The sequence below is a fragment of the Schistocerca nitens genome, chromosome 4 (genome assembly GCF_023898315.1).
Source record: "Schistocerca nitens isolate TAMUIC-IGC-003100 chromosome 4, iqSchNite1.1, whole genome shotgun sequence".
NCBI lineage: Eukaryota > Metazoa > Arthropoda > Insecta > Orthoptera > Acrididae > Schistocerca > Schistocerca nitens.
In genome coordinates this window covers 922,769,702-922,785,794 of record NC_064617.1, presented here as the reverse complement: position 1 = coordinate 922,785,794, position 16,093 = coordinate 922,769,702, and the positions used below count along the sequence as shown (strand labels likewise).

The 16,093-nt window shown below is 39.5% G+C and overlaps 1 protein-coding gene across 9 annotated transcripts in view; it reads right to left on the bottom strand.

The window, feature by feature from the left end:
* Window positions 1–6,024: 6,024 nt before the first annotated feature.
* Window positions 6,025–16,093, bottom strand: part of LOC126253545 (zinc finger protein OZF-like) — a 56,451-nt gene continuing 46,382 nt past the window's right edge. For 7 of the 9 annotated variants that reach the window (XM_049954943.1, XM_049954946.1, XM_049954945.1 and 4 more), the window contains one exon: window positions 6,025–8,030. In XM_049954943.1, the coding sequence (XP_049810900.1) occupies window positions 7,368–8,030 (663 nt within the window). In that variant the 3' untranslated portion in view covers window positions 6,025–7,367. Of the gene's footprint in view, window positions 8,031–13,767; window positions 13,882–16,093 lie in introns of all 9 variants that reach the window. The other 2 variants (XM_049954948.1, XM_049954949.1) reach the window with 2 other exon arrangements.

The window sequence follows — 16,093 nt, the reverse complement described above, 5'->3', positions numbered from 1 at the left end:
CTGGTGTGGGAGCATGGAAGGGGAAGATGAGTGAAGGACAGGTACTAGTGAAGGTTGAGGCCAGGGGGTTGCAGGCACATGGGATATATTACAGGGACAGATCCCCCTGCACATTTCAGAAAAGTTGACATTGGTAGGAAGGATTTACATGGGGCAGGCTGTGAAGCAGTCATAGAAGTGAAGCATATTGTATTGGGCAACGTGCTTAGCAACTGGGTGGTCCAGCTGTCTCTCAGCCACAGTTTGTCAGTGGACATAAAGCTTGTTGGTTGTCATGCACACACAGAAAGCAGCACAATGGTTGCAGCTTAGTTTGTAGATCACATGACTGCTTTCACAGACATCCCTGCCTTTGATGGAATGGGTGATGCCTGTGAAGTCTGGAGTAAGTGGTGATGAGAAGATATATTACATCCAGGTCTATTACAGGGATATGATGCAAGGGGTTGGGAGCAAGGTTGGAGTAGGTATGGACAAGGATATTGCTTAGGTTCAGTGAGTGGCGGAATATCCACATGGGAGGAGTGGGTAGAATCTATTCCTCATTTCAATGTGCAATGAGGGCAGAGAAAACAATTCAGTTGCTCCAGTCATGGGTGGTACTGAGTCACGAGGGGAGTGCTTTGTGGCTGGACAGTGGGAATGGGCAGGTGTTAGATGACTCTAGGGACAAAGCATGGGAGACCTGTTTCTGCACCGGATTGGGAGGGTAGTTTTGGTCTGTGAAGGCCTCATAACTACAGACTAGGCTGTATGGAAGGGGCATAGGTATTGCTGATGGTTGGTAGGTTTGATATGGGTGGAGGTACTGATGTGGTCATTTTTAATGTGCAGGTCAAAATTAAGAAAGGTGGCTTGTTTTGTTGAGGAGGACTAGGTGAAGTGAATGATGAGGGAGAAAGTGTTGAAGTTGTAGAGGAATGTGGACAGCATGTCTTCTTCTTCTTCAGTCCTGTTCAGGAGGCTGTCAATAATGAATCTGAATCAGTTTGGGATTCCGGGTGGTTAGGGAAGAGTCCTCTAGATGACCCATGAATCAGTTGGCATAGGGTGGTGCCATATGATGCCCATTACCATATTTCGGATTTGTTTGTAGGCAATGCCTTTAAAATTGAAGCAATTGAGGGTGAGGATATGGTTGGTCATAATGATCAGGAAGGAGGTTGTACATTTGAAATAAGTCAGGTGTTTGGAAAGGTAGTGTTCAATATCAATAAGGCCGTGGACATCTGGGATGTTAGTGTAGAGGGAAGTGGCATCAATAGTGACAAGCAGGGTACTACGTGGCAAACAGACAGGAAATGTGAGAGTAAGGAGGAGGAAATGGTAGATATCTTTTATACAAGTGGGTAGGTTTCAGGGAACAGCCTGAAGGTGTTGGACCATGACAGCAAAGATTCTCTCAATGGGGCACAGTAACACTGTAAAGAAACAGATCTCAAGTGCCTTGCCTCTCCAGGCAACTACAACCTCTCACATTACCACTGTCCAGCCACAAAGGAGCACTGCCCTAATGTTGCAGTAACACCCATGAGTGGAGCAACTGAATCACATTCTCCTCCAGGATGTTGAGTATCTCTCGTCATATGTTGAAATGAGGAATATCCTACAGACTATTCTTCCCACCGATCCCACAGTGGTATCCTGTCACCCACTGAGCCAATGCAATATCCACGTCCAACCTTACTCCACCAATGCTCCCAACCGCTTGCCTCATATCCCTGCAATAGACCTACATGCAAGGCCGGTCCCATACATCCTCCCACCACCATCTATTCCAGTGCAGTCATGTAGGGCTACATGTGATCTACAAAGCTGCAACCACTGTGCTGCTTTCTATGTGGGCATGCCAACCAACATGCATTTGGTCCCTATGAATGACCACTGACAATCTGTGACTAATAGAACACTGCCCAACACAACATGCTTCACTTCAGTGATTGCTTCACATCCTGTGCCATCTGGATCCTTCCTACCAACACTAGCTGAATTTCTCAGTTGGGAACTCCACCTGCAATATATCCTACACTCCCAGAAATCCCCTGACCTTAACCTTCAGTAGTCCCTGTCCTGCTCCCACCCTATCACTACACACCCACTAGTCTTTCTCCCCTCCTCTACTTCCCTCCTTGTCCACTAAACTCCTACACCAAACCTTCTGACTGCACCTAGCAGCCCTACCCTGCCCCATCCACATCCCTGCATGCTCCCACAAATGGCACTACACCTTCCCCCACCCCTAAACTGCCATCGCTCCCCCTCCCTACCACAACCTCATCTTTACCCACACCACCCACAGATTGCTTCTCCCATCTGACACAGCTGCCATCCAGCCTCCTCAGCTGCCAGACAGTGGAGAGTGTGTGTGTGTGTGTGTGTGTGTGTGTGTGTGTGTGTGTGTGTGTGTGTGTGTGTGTGTGTGTGTGTGTGTGTAGAAGAGAGCCTTCTGGCCTAAAGCTCAATTCATAGCAGTCTTTTTGTTGTGCTTTTCTGCAACTCAGTGTCTCCTCTATATGGCGAGTAACACTGTCGTTTTCATAATATCGTCATTTTCCATCCTTGATTTTCCACTGTTTGAATATTAATGGTACCTGAGATTGTGTTCTCCCACAAACTGTGTAACTAATTACAAATAATGCTTGAGTACTGTGCATGCTTCCCCTCTGTTTTTCACTTAATGCATAATATGCCAAATTTATAACAACACTCGCTGCTACTGATACATATTGAAGATGAGAATGGGGATAGGTTTTTTATTGACTATGTGGGAATTATTTGTCTTCAATACATGCAAATAAATAAATAAATGAATGTTTGTCTGGATTCAGCTCAGTACAAAAAGAATTATCATTTACTTTCCTCAATACAACATTTTACATTGTTTGTACAAGAAGTCAGACTAAATTTTATAACAAACAATGGTCATATATTAAATATTTATTACTATAATTACAAAATATTGCTATGAAATTATAACCATAAGACTAGGTCTTCCAAATTGCACTTATTTGTTTTCAGAAAAGAGAATCAATATCCAGTAGAAACCTATGGCACAGTAGTAGGAACTTAGGAACTTTGAGGTGCTAGGATCCTGCAAGCTGTTACTGTAATTTACATAGGAAGAGAATCAAAAGTGTCTTCTGGAAATACTTGCATTATTCAAATACAGACTGGCTATGAAGGTAGAAATTGCACTGGATTTCTTTCTAGTGACTTAACTGTCAACACATTTTCATATACCAAAATAAAATAGAATCAGTCTACCTTATGAGGAAAAAGAATAACATTTGGCACACAAATTAAGAATTAACTACTAGTGAGAACAGCAAAAAAGGGAACAAAACAGTACAATATTTAAATAAAGAATTATGAGCTGTCTAATTACTGAACAGCTAAAGAGTTTATTTCTGAAGTGTCTCAAATCTAAAATTTTATCTTTCTTATGTTCTTTCTGTATTACTCAGTTGTTCTCTGGCAGACTGACTTATTTGTCATGTCACAGATGCTTTGAAAATTTATTATTTTAATCCTCTTACATGGCTGCTGTTTTGTTTCCAATATATTAACTCTTCCTGGCCAACCCATGGATGCAAACATATCGTGATGACATAGATTCTCCCATGCTCTCATCGCTACATACAGTAAAATGATGGCAATTTGGTGCTGATGGATTAATTCGTCTGTTTATCTGTATAGATACAAAAGATCTGTTTTGAAGTATTGCCAGAAGGGTTGTTCCAGCAGAAAGAGATCTCAAACACATCTAGAATAAGCAATATAAGAAAGGCACAGTACATAAGCATGCCAGCGATGGCTCACTGCAATGACTAGCTGGTAGCCTAAACATTACGTTGGGAAATTTTGAACTACTTTATTTACTTGTGCTGTCTGCAACTGTTTCCATACAATTATTGTACCAAAGTTGAGTAGTGGCGGAAGTGTTTGATACAACAGCCAACATTCTTTTCCCATTACAAAAACATTTTACCAGTTGCTTAGGTTCCAGAAAAGCAGAAAACAACTGTGGAAAATGGAACAAAGTTTGCTACTAATTAAACCATAAGATAATCAGAAATTTAGCTGCCTACATGTACTAAGTGAGAAATGGTTTCCCAGTGACTGGAGAGAATCCACTAGGTGACTTAAAGAAGTCCAAAATGGACTTCAATAAAGCAGGAATGAAATACATTGAGATAACAGCCAGTGAAGTGGATCACACAACCACTTATTCAGACCTCCTCATACTTCATACTCTTAAGGAACAGGAGTCTGAAGATATCAAATTATTTTAAGTATACAGCTATCTTGAAGCAGCATACTGCAATGTTATTCTAACAGTTCTGTCTTCAGCAGAGTCTGTCTTTCGAGATACAAACAAATACTGCATTTGTGTTAATTATTTGATATCCGACTTTATTAAATGAAATTTAATGACTTTTTAAACAAGTCCTTCTTCCCAAAACGTGTCCAGGTCATGTCACCATTTTCAACAATTTCCTAGGTTTACAGTTTTTGTAACTCAGTGTGAAACTTTACCACATGGTAGCAAAACATAACATTCTGAAGTTATATCTGAATTACACCTTTCAAAAATAAAGTTGTGATTTCTGTTGTTTGCCATTTAATGGATTTAAGACACCTCAAAAATAAGCTTTCCAATCATCATTACAGAAAAATGCTTACATTACAGCTGTGAAAACTTCAGAACAAAAAATATCTTACAGGTGAAAGTTTGTTTTTGGTAACAAGGCAGTGACCTTTAAAAGTTATAGCCCTTAATTTATAGCACATTCAGAAAAACTGCAGTTCAATGGCTAAACATGAGTGTACTCAAGCTAACAGAATGTAAGAGTTTGAGTGCATACTAACAAGATATTATGGTCACATTATTGCTAATGTTACAAGAATTGCAAGTTGCATAGTCAAAATATAAAACTACACAAATAATTACCTTTCAGGCAATGGAAAGGAAAATAAAAATAAAAATCAACAAACAGCAATGAGTCACACCACAAGGAATATTGTGACCTTGCCAAGAGAGACACACATTTGCAAAAATCGAAGATTCCACTATGCACATAGGGAAACTTCTTCGCTCACTTCATTCTGATCCATCCACTCTTTTTTTTTTCCATTGGATCCTGAGACAGAACTCATCTTTGTTCTCAGCTTGCATTTTATGGTACTAATTAAAACAATATTGCTGACACAATAGTATCTGACTGCATTGGTAAGCAGTAAATTTAATAGTTTATTTCTGTTAACAAAAGTATCATCTGTAACTTCATCATCTGACAATTAAAATCTTTGGTAAAATTTGTTACAGTATTTCAATTACAAGTACTAATGTACAGAACCTGCCAGCAATGCTTGAACAGTTGATTTTTTCATTTATTACGGTTCCACTCTTTTCTTTTACTTATGTTGCATAAATATTTATTTTTTTATACAAAAACTATAATGGTACCATACTTTAAAGCTCAATTGTTTTGTAAAGTTGTCTTCCCTCCCCCCCCCCCCCCCCGCCTCTCTCTCTATCCTCCCCCCTCCTAACCCCCCACACATTCTTTTTTTTTTTAAACACCAAAATATTTTGTCATATGCATACAAGATGACGATAATGGTACATTGACTTGTCTGGCAAGATAGTAAACACATTAAAATATTAAATAAATACACAGAAAATTCTACACAATCAACATGAAAAGTCATTCCCATCTGCAAGTTAAAAACTTGATTAGGGAGAAGGGGCAAAAAATTCACACATTGTCTTTCTTCGGTCAGTACAACTGAACATTATTATAGGATCTACTATGACAACAGTTCAAAAATACATTGTGTGAGCTGGACATAGTGTTAATTCTTGACAACTGGACCAAATTTTTAAACAGAACAATGCAGGAAGAGCAAATGTTTCATAATTTTTTCCTCTATTTTCAATACAAAATATCATACATAAGAATTTTTTGCCTGTGTGAGTGTTTGGGGAGTGCTGTTTGTGTTCCTTTCCCTCCCCCCCCCCCCCCCTCACTGCCTGCAGCTATGCACTGATGGCAATTATTTCAGTTTGACAGCATGAGGTACGTGCAGTGCAAATTGGTATGTTGCCTGTGAGAGGTGTGAACGTTCTCAATCAGCTCAGGAGGAGTTATAGGAGGAGAAAGTCTCCCATTGTGGTGGTCCTAACAGATAAATACATGGTTTTGTATTTACAGTTGTTTTTGACTATCTTTCACCACAGCACGAGCTACAAATTTGTATCTGTCTTCCACGTCAGTGACTTTTCAGCTGCAAACATATAATACCTCAGAGGGTTTTAAACTGTGACATGTATTGACACAAAATCTTTTGCAGCACCCTTTGATAATGGCCTTAAGGGCTAAACTGCAATTATGAAATACATAATTTCTACAGTCAATGGCAAATATGTCTTTGAAAAAATAGGTTTCAAATGCCTAAGCTTTGCACAGAGATACTACTATCTGCAGCAAATTTGATTATCATAAAAAACTGGAAATTCCAGTACAGGTTTCGTGTTGTATTTCAAGTTAGGAAGAAGGGGGGGGGGGGGGGAAGAAAAAAAAATAATATCACTATCTAAATAAAGCAATTCCTGAGAAAATATAATTGATCCTCACCTTTCTGCATTATCTTCCTCTAGTAAAGAGATGGTTATCACAAAACTATTTTTGTAATTACTGTCTCACATTAAATGTTGTCCTGAAACTGTACACAAATAATAATTATATCTTACATTAAAAATTGAACTATTTCACTTGTTCAACATAACAATGGATTCTGCCACACAGTACAGTTCCAGTTTAAGGTAAAAACATGACGTGCTGTTTCTTTTTTATTTTATCAAACATATTTTTATGCATGTAGCCAACTTTGAGAAAAATTAAAGAGAGGAACAAACATCTTGAATGCACACTGCAGCAGGCAAATCCACAAAGTCTACAGGTAGCCTTTATGTTAGATTAAATACAAAATATTTTACCCTAAAGATATTGAACACAATAAGCAGCTGATATACGAATCAGCACACAGCACTACCATCACAATAATCATATGCATTCTAGGCAATCATTTATAAAATTTGTTTTAATACACAAAATAGGCAAGCTGATGGCTAAAATAATTTTCTTGACATTCTCTGACTTTATGAAAATAATATAAAAATAAACAAGATTAAAAATAATGGGATATATTTTAGTATAAAAAGATTATTTATATGTATTTATCTTTGTATTGGACATTGAAAAATAAACATTTCAGTCACAATAACAATGTTTGGTTTCATTTCATAAAAACAATTTCCTCTTTAGTTCTGTGATCGTGTATAAATACCTAACCAACCTGATACATTACGATGTGAGTTCTTCTAAGAGTGCTTCTGCAGATCTACCCTCCTTCTGAAACCTATCCATGAATCGTTTTGGTACTGTCCATTCCAAAAGAATCTCAACATTTTTTTTCAACCTCTCGCCTTCATCCATACCTTTGTCAGAACAGGGTTTTCTACCTGACATTTCAATTGATTCACACAGTACGTCATCAATGAGGCGCTCCCCGAAACCTAACTGCTCAAGCCTTTCAGATGTTGAGATCCTTTTTAGAAGTATTGCCAATAACATTCTCATTTTTGCTATCGGCATGGGAGGTACAAGTGATTTGTCCTTATCGTCACTGTCTTTTACTTTATCCAGAGAGTCACCACCGTCCTCACATGCATGGTTAACTACTTCTGCTTTGCATGTCTGTTCATGTGTTTCCAAGTCATTTTTTGTCTTGAAAAACTCTCGGCAGCGAATACATAAGTAAGGTTTTGCTGTTTTATGAATACACAGCATATGCTTTTTGAGATGAGGCAACTGAGCAAATGCTGCTGATGGGCAGAGAAGGCATTTGAATGGTTTCTCACCTGTATGTCTTCGAACGTGCATCTTCAGAGCAGCTGAGTGTGCAAAGGCCTTTTTACACACTTTGCACTGATACGGCTTCTCCCCGCTATGAACACGTCCATGGACCTTGTAATGAGAAAATGTAGAAAAAAAGGTGAAATTGTTGTATGAGAAGTTAAAGAGTTGCAATTTTTCAATTGGAAACATTGTTACCAAAATGGTTTCAAAATAATCTGTTCAAAAAGTGGCAATATTTCCAACTGTCCAGCTGCAAAAAGAAAGTGATATTTAATAACTATGCTGTTGCCCACACAGTACAGTTTTTCATATAAAACATAAATGCCTATACATATCTTAATTTCGTAGACATTGTAGCACATTAACCAGAGCAAAAACTCACAGTTAATCAGATACATTTCCATTAAGTTGTCCCGAATATTTCTCATAAATTATTTGAGGAATACTGAAGGGATCAGTTATGATTTCCATATTTGCCTGGAGCAGATAGCAGAAATGGTGGCGGTGGAGAGGGGAGAGAGAAAAAAAATGATAGCAGCAATTAAATGAATGCAACAAGCAGAATGGCTTGCCTATAAACATGTTGTTATCAAGAACATTTAATAACTGAACTGGTTAATCACTCAAAATTCAAGATACTGACAGAACAGTACCCTTCTTCTGACATGAAATAAGGACAGGTGTATCCCACATGTATGTCTCTAAAAGATAATAGTATCAAATATTGCTTCAAGATGAAACACTATTATAAAACTGAAATTAAATTCAAAGACAGTACGTAGGCTTCAAATTAGGCCGTTTAAGTGTCTACAATGTTACTGCCACTCTCCATAACAGTGCTATCAATCTTCAGTGGAGACACTGAATCAAGATACTTGTTGCAGCTGCTGGGACATTTTTGATGGGCCTAAACTGGTTGCCTTTATGGTAAAACCTTGCATGAGGTTGGTTGATTGGTAGGTTGTTTGGTTTATTTGTGGTGAGGGGACCAAACAGTGAGGTACCATCGGATAAGGGAAGGAAGTTGGCCATGTCTTTTCACAGAGACCATCCCAGCCCTTGTATGAGAGACCTAAATGAAATCACATAATGCCACACTTGTATGATAGGGTGGCTAAGGAAGTTTGAAGTGTTTCTGGTACTCAAAAACTTCCTCGTCAATAACACAGTGTTGTTTGACAGGTCATCAAGTTGAACAATGCATGATGAATTTCATGTGGATGAGCTAAGCTTTAGTCCCACATGACTAACTACCTGAATGCAATATGCACATTTCATCAGCACAAACACCTTGTCAATGGCTCTTCTACAATTAAATACAATGAGAATACATTTTCTACGTTCTTTCACTTCTTTTCCAGTTTGGTGAAGTTGCAGTGTGCCACTATTAACTATTCCTTTTTGTTTTTGGGTTGCACATGAGTACCCAAATTTCACTGTGATTATTATTCACTGAAGAAAACTGGGTACAATTTTCATACACTTTGATAACTAGCCAAAACTTCTTTCCAAATATTTGCACTAATTTTATTTACATTTAGAATCTCAGTAGCAATGTAATGCACACCCATTTTAGTCTCTCTAAGAATACTGAATATCATTCTGATTTTGAATCAAATTTCTTTCATACATTTTGATATGAGATTCCTTATTTTCGTTACCCTGTCTTTCAAAAGAACTTCACAATCCTTGCACAATTTTTTCAAGGAGGAACACACAAAGACACATAAAAATGGAGCACTCAGTAGAACGAAAGTCCAGTGATCTCACTGGCCAATTCATTCTGTAGTTATTGTAATCCTTCAAATAGTGTCCAAACTGACCTTCTGTGGGTGCTTGAACATTATTGTTTTGAAGAATAACTTCTGCTCCTATTCCCATAAATTTTATCTTTAACAATAATTAAACATGTCTTTGAAAAAAAAATTATATCCTGAAATTATCATTATTGTAAGATGCTACTTCCATATTTTGAATATTCTGGTGTTACGTAGTCACAAAGAGCTACTAGAGTGAAATCTGATAAAAATCCACACTTGTACCTCTATATTTACACCTATGTGTCAAACAGTTGCAATGGGGAGTGTCATAAATTATTACTTGTCATTGTCCACATTCCATTCACAGATGCTGTGGAGATGAAAGGGATTGCTGTGACACTTCTGTTCTTGGTCCAATCCTCCTAATTTTACAATCAGAACCTCTGCACAATTCATAGGTATAGAAGATCAGTATGTTCTGTGAAGACAGGTTCTCAAAATTTTATGATCAGTTTTTATGGTACTGCAGAGAAGGCCATGAAGCTTACTAACATACATGCAATACTCTTGTGTATATGGGTCAAGTAATGTTAGATGCATTATAAGCTCATTTGCACAGCACATAAAGCTGCCTCTAAAATCAGAGTGCATCAAGAATCACTTGTCTTGCTTGACAAATTCTACAGGTGTCGCATGTTTCCTGCCATGTAGATTATATCACACCACTATTTTCAACCTTTATTGCAGATAAAGATCAGCCACACATGGAGGAACTTGGTCTCATATGGTCTGTCTGTCCAGTCAAAGATGTATCCAAATGAACTGTTACAGTTGCACCTGAGTGGTCTCCAATATAACTGTAGAAAATACACTCCAGGAAATTGAAATAAGAACACCGTGAATTCATTGTCCCAGGAAGGGGAAACTTTATCGACACATTCCTGGGGTCAGATACATCACATGATCACACTGACAGAACCACAGGCACATAGACACAGGCAACAGAGCATGCACAATGTCGGCACTAGTACAGTGTATATCCACCTTTCGCAGCAATGCAGGCTGCTATTCTCCCATGGAGACGATCGTAGAGATGCTGGATGTAGTCCTGTGGAACGGCTTGCCATGCCATTTCCACCTGGCGCCTCAGTTGGACCAGCGTTCGTGCTGGACGTGCAGACCGCGTGAGACGACGCTTCATCCAGTCCCAAACATGCTCAATGGGGGACAGATCCGGAGATCTTGCTGGCCAGGGTAGTTGACTTACACCTTCTAGAGCATGTTGGGTGGCACGGGATACATGCGGACGTGCATTGTCCTGTTGGAACAGCAAGTTCCCTTGCCGGTCTAGGAATGGTAGAACGATGGGTTCGATGACGGTTTGGATGTACCGTGCACTATTCAGTGTCCGCTCGACGATCACCAGTGGTGTACGGCCAGTGTAGGAGATCGCTCCCCACACCATGATGCCGGGTGTTGGCCCTGTGTGCCTCGGTCGTATGCAGTCCTGATTGTGGCGCTCACCTGCACGGCGCCAAACACGCATACGACCATCATTGGCACCAAGGCAGAAGCGACTCTCATCGCTGAAGATGACACGTCTCCATTCGGCCCTCCATTCACGCCTGTCGCGACACCACTGGAGGCGGGCTGCATGATGTTGGGGCGTGAGCGGAAGACGGCCTAACGGTGTGCGGGACCGTAGCCCAGCTTCATGGAGACGGCTGTGAATGGTCCTCGCCGATACCCCAGGAGCAACAGTGTCCCTAATTTGCTGGGAAGTGGCGGTGCGGTCCCTTACGGCACTGCGTAGGATCCTACGGTCTTGGCGTGCATCCGTGCGTCGCTGCGGTCCGGTCCCAGGTCGACGGGCACGTGCACCTTCCGTCGACCACTGGCGACAACATCGATGTACTGTGGAGACCTCACGCCCCACGTGTTGAGCAATTCGGCGGTACGTCCACCCGGCCTCCCGCATGCCCACTATACGCCCTCGCTCAAAGTCCGTCAACTGCACATACGGTTCACGTCCACGCTGTCGCGGCATGCTACCAGTGTTAAAGACTGCGATGGAGCTCCGTATGCCACGGCAAACTGGCTGACACTGACGGCGGCGGTGCACAAATGCTGCGCAGCTAGCGCCATTCGACGGCCAACACCGCGGTTCCTGGTGTGTCCGCTGTGCCGTGCGTGTGATCATTGCTTGTACAGCCCTCTCGCAGTGTCCGGAGCAAGTATGGTGGGTCTGACACACCGGTGTCAATGTGTTCTTTTTTCCGTTTCCAGGAATGTATATTGTGACATGTAAAATTATACAGTCGAGGCCAGTGGTTGATTTCCTGGTGATAATCTTGGTTTTTGGGTTTTGGCCAATGTCCCAATAAGCTGATGTCACCAAGGAAGTAAATAAAATATCTGGCACTGAAGGACGAAATCTGGGGTAGTACCCAACTTGGTTAGCCCCAATACAGCCTACAAGAATTCAAACTTATCACTCTAATGTTAATTGCTAACCAATTTTGTGTATTTTCATCCGGTACAACAAAGTACAAGAAATCTTTTGCAAATATTCAGCAACTCTAAATGGTCAGCCATTACATAAAATATTCAGTGTAATAGTGTAATTTATTACATACCTGACAAACAGGATATTCAAATACACCTATTATTTATGATTCTATATCAAACTATAAAATGTTGCCCTTTTCCATCCATTCAAAGCAATTATTGTAAAGTATGATGGTGGCAGTCTTGGGCACTCAACAGTATGGTTATCAGTGCCTTAGTTGAAAATGCAATTTATAAACCGAACAAAGAAGTCTTTCTTTATAAGCAATGTTACTATGATGGTGTCTTGTGGAAATAATTTGCAGCTTTTTTTCAGAATCTGTAACAATGTCAACATTTAGGAAGACATGAAGGGCTGCTCTTATGGGCCAGACTCACAGGGAGAACCAACCATGCACCACCCCACTAAAGCGATCACTGTTCGACTCAATACTGTCTCAGACTAGGCCCTTTCACAACCTTGTCTATTATCACTAGGAAGTCCACGCTGAGGGACCAATTATGTTAGAGATGGATGATTCAGCTCTTTGTAATATTAAACACTTTTCACAAATAAGCAGCTTTTGCAAGTATCAAACAATGTCAGAATTTGGTTGGGTGAGGACGGCTCACTCTGGGAAACGCCTGGAGTGAGAACAGAAACACTTACCATCTGGTAAGTCTCCCCTAACCCAGGCTTCTGGACAACATTTCTGCAGCTCTCTTATTCCCTAAATCTTGCCAGTTTTTCCCCTCATCCCTCTTCTTTCCCCTTCAGCCCTTCTCCCAGAAGGAGCCACTGGCTCCAAATGCTTGCATATTTCCTTAACTTTTAAATGTGTGGGTAGATTTTTTATCTATTCAAATATAACTTCACAAACTGATTATTTATTAATATAATTAGTGTAATTAGTTGCATGAAATTGTTTGACACTTAATGGTATCCAACATAATTAACTGACCCAATAAAACATATCTTTGTGCATTAAATACAGTTTTTCAATATTATTGAACAAAGTTTTACACATAAAGACTTTACTTGAATCACAGATGTGGATATGTTAAACCTTCACCGTAGTAAAAACAGCTTCAAGTACATTTCTTATACATTTACTAAGTGTGCAGACAAGTTATCCAAAGTATTACACTAAGCAGGACTTAATTACCTGTGTTAAAATGTGCTATTAACATGCATATATCCTACAGAAAAAGTAACTTATGTGACTGTTACTGAGAAACTATTATATGAAGACATCTGAATTCTGTTTCAATAAAATGTGAAGAAGCCCAAATTTCCGGTACAAAAAACCATGTGGGTTATTAGATGAAGACAAAGCTGAAATAGAAATCATGCTGGAAGTCCCCGTGATGACCCTTCTGAAAGACCAAACTATGCCTAAAACTCATCTAAATTGACCTCCACCACTTAGCGAATACTGTTATGTATGAAGATTGAGTGGAACACCACAGTTAAACCACCAAACCCATATTGTGAAAATGCTCATCTTCTGTGAGTTCTCTGTGGTCACATTACTCACATGACGTGATGTCATTTCCTAATAATGATGATTTGTGGTAATATCACTACTGCATAGCCAACAGCAGTCATGAATGCAAAGTTTCATATCCACATCCCCATAATCCTATGTCTGCTGAAAAGAAATTTCTTTTGTAAGAGCCATGTAATTCAACAAATAAAAAGACTAAAATAAAAAAAACAATAGTTCTTTGAAGTGGCACATTAGAAGGTACAGTTATTGTAGCACTATCTCCTAGAAATATAACAACTCATAATGAACTTTCTAGGAGATTAAGAGAGAGAGAGAGAGAGAGAGAGAGAGAGAGAGAGAGAGAGGGGGGGGGGGTTGGGGGCGGCAGAGAGAAAATGTGAATATATATTACACATTAGCATACTGTGAATATATAGTGCACATTAGCTTAACTAAGTTCATTTGAAAGTACGAATAATACTTAATCCACAAACAGTGCCTGAATGTTCCGCATTGCATTATTTCAAAATACTCACTTTTCACATACCATACTTCCTAGGGACAAAATGAGAGGCTGGAGCAGCAAAAGACATACAAGGTCTGTTCAAAAAATTCTGGAACATTCGTAATTTTGTGCCAATGGTGTGTTGGAGCAAAATGTGGTTGGCATCCGTACATACACCTATGTTTAATGTGTAACTGCCAGAAGTTTCATTGTTGTATGCCTATTAGGTATTGTTCAGTGCTGTATTGAATACAATATTGTGTTGCACAGTTCGCAAATTTCGAGGGGGCAGAGTTGCAGGAGCAACGCAACTGCATTAAGTTTTGCATGAAACTCAATAAAATAAAACCTTCACGGAGAGAGACAAATTGATGCATGAAGCCAACAGTGATGAGTGCTTATGCTGTACTGGGGTTACAAATGGTTCATACGGCTTAAAAATGGCCGGGCAGAAGTTAAAGATGACCAGCCTCCAGGATGCCCTTCAACATCTACCAACAATGCTCATGTCAGGAACATCAATGAAATTGGGTGTGCCAATCGAAGACTGATTGTCCAAGAGACTGCACAAGAATGTAACATTTCAGTTGGATCATGTCATGAAATTGTGACACAGCATTGTGGAATGCATCACACTGCCACCAAGTTCCTCCCACGGCTCATGAGTCAAGACCAGAAATACTGCCTCACAATCTGTGAAGAGCTTTTGGATCATGCAAATGAGAATGAGATGTTCCTTAAGAGAATTGTAACTGGTGATGAGATGTGGGTCTGCAGTTATTGATGTTGAGACCAAGATTCAATCTCCACAATGGGTCAAGAAAGGTTCTTCAAGACCAAAAAAAAAAACTCAGCAGGTCAGGTGAAATGCCAGCGTCGTGCTGATAGTTTTCTGTGACTTTGAAGGATTAGTTCATAAAGAACTATGGCACAAGGACAAAGTGTTAATCAATGGTACTATTGGGACATGTTGTGATGCCTGCGAGAAAATATGAGAAGGAAATGGTCTAAAATGTAGTGAGACAATTCATGGCTCTTGTGTCACAATGATGCACCCACACATTCATCCCTTTGGCATTTGACTACTGCCTCATCCTCTGTATCCTCCAGACGTGGCCCCTGTGGACCTTTTTTTATTTCCATGAAAACCCCTTTGAAAGGATGAAGATTCGCAATGTTAGATGAGATAACAGAAAATCTGCAGACGGGACTTTGCACACTCCAGCAAGAGGCACACCAAGCCTGCTTCTAGACATGAAGACTGCATCAAGTGTGGTGCATCAATTGTGGAGGAGAGTATTTCGAAAGAGACCATGCACAATAAGTAGAAGGTAAGTGCAGAAAAATTTTGTGGACAAAGTTCCAGAATTTTTTGAACGGACCTCGTGTATCGCTGAAAAATCTGAACAACACCATAACTACACAATTTTAGATAAATATTAATTCCTACTTCAATTATTACCTTTATGTCTATAACAATTAAACAACTAAATAATAGAAGACTAAAAACATGCTATTTTTGTACTCAAGTAGTTCATAATATTGCAGTGATTTAAATCAATAACTCAAAACTAATAATTTAACACATACATTCATAAAATCTTCTTTTACATTCTGCTACACAGCTTTTATAACATGTATTTTGATGAGAAACAACCATAAATGTAGAAGCTAGCCACAGAAAAACAAAAATTTTTAGCAGCTTTATGGTGGTGTCACATTAAAAAATACTAAATTCATAATGGATATTCAGCAAAGAACTGTTCAGAAATGAAGCAGTTACAACATTATTTTTTGTGCATTATTCTCGGAGACACATACACACACACACTCCCTTCATGCTTATTTGTATTTACTTTATCAAATGAC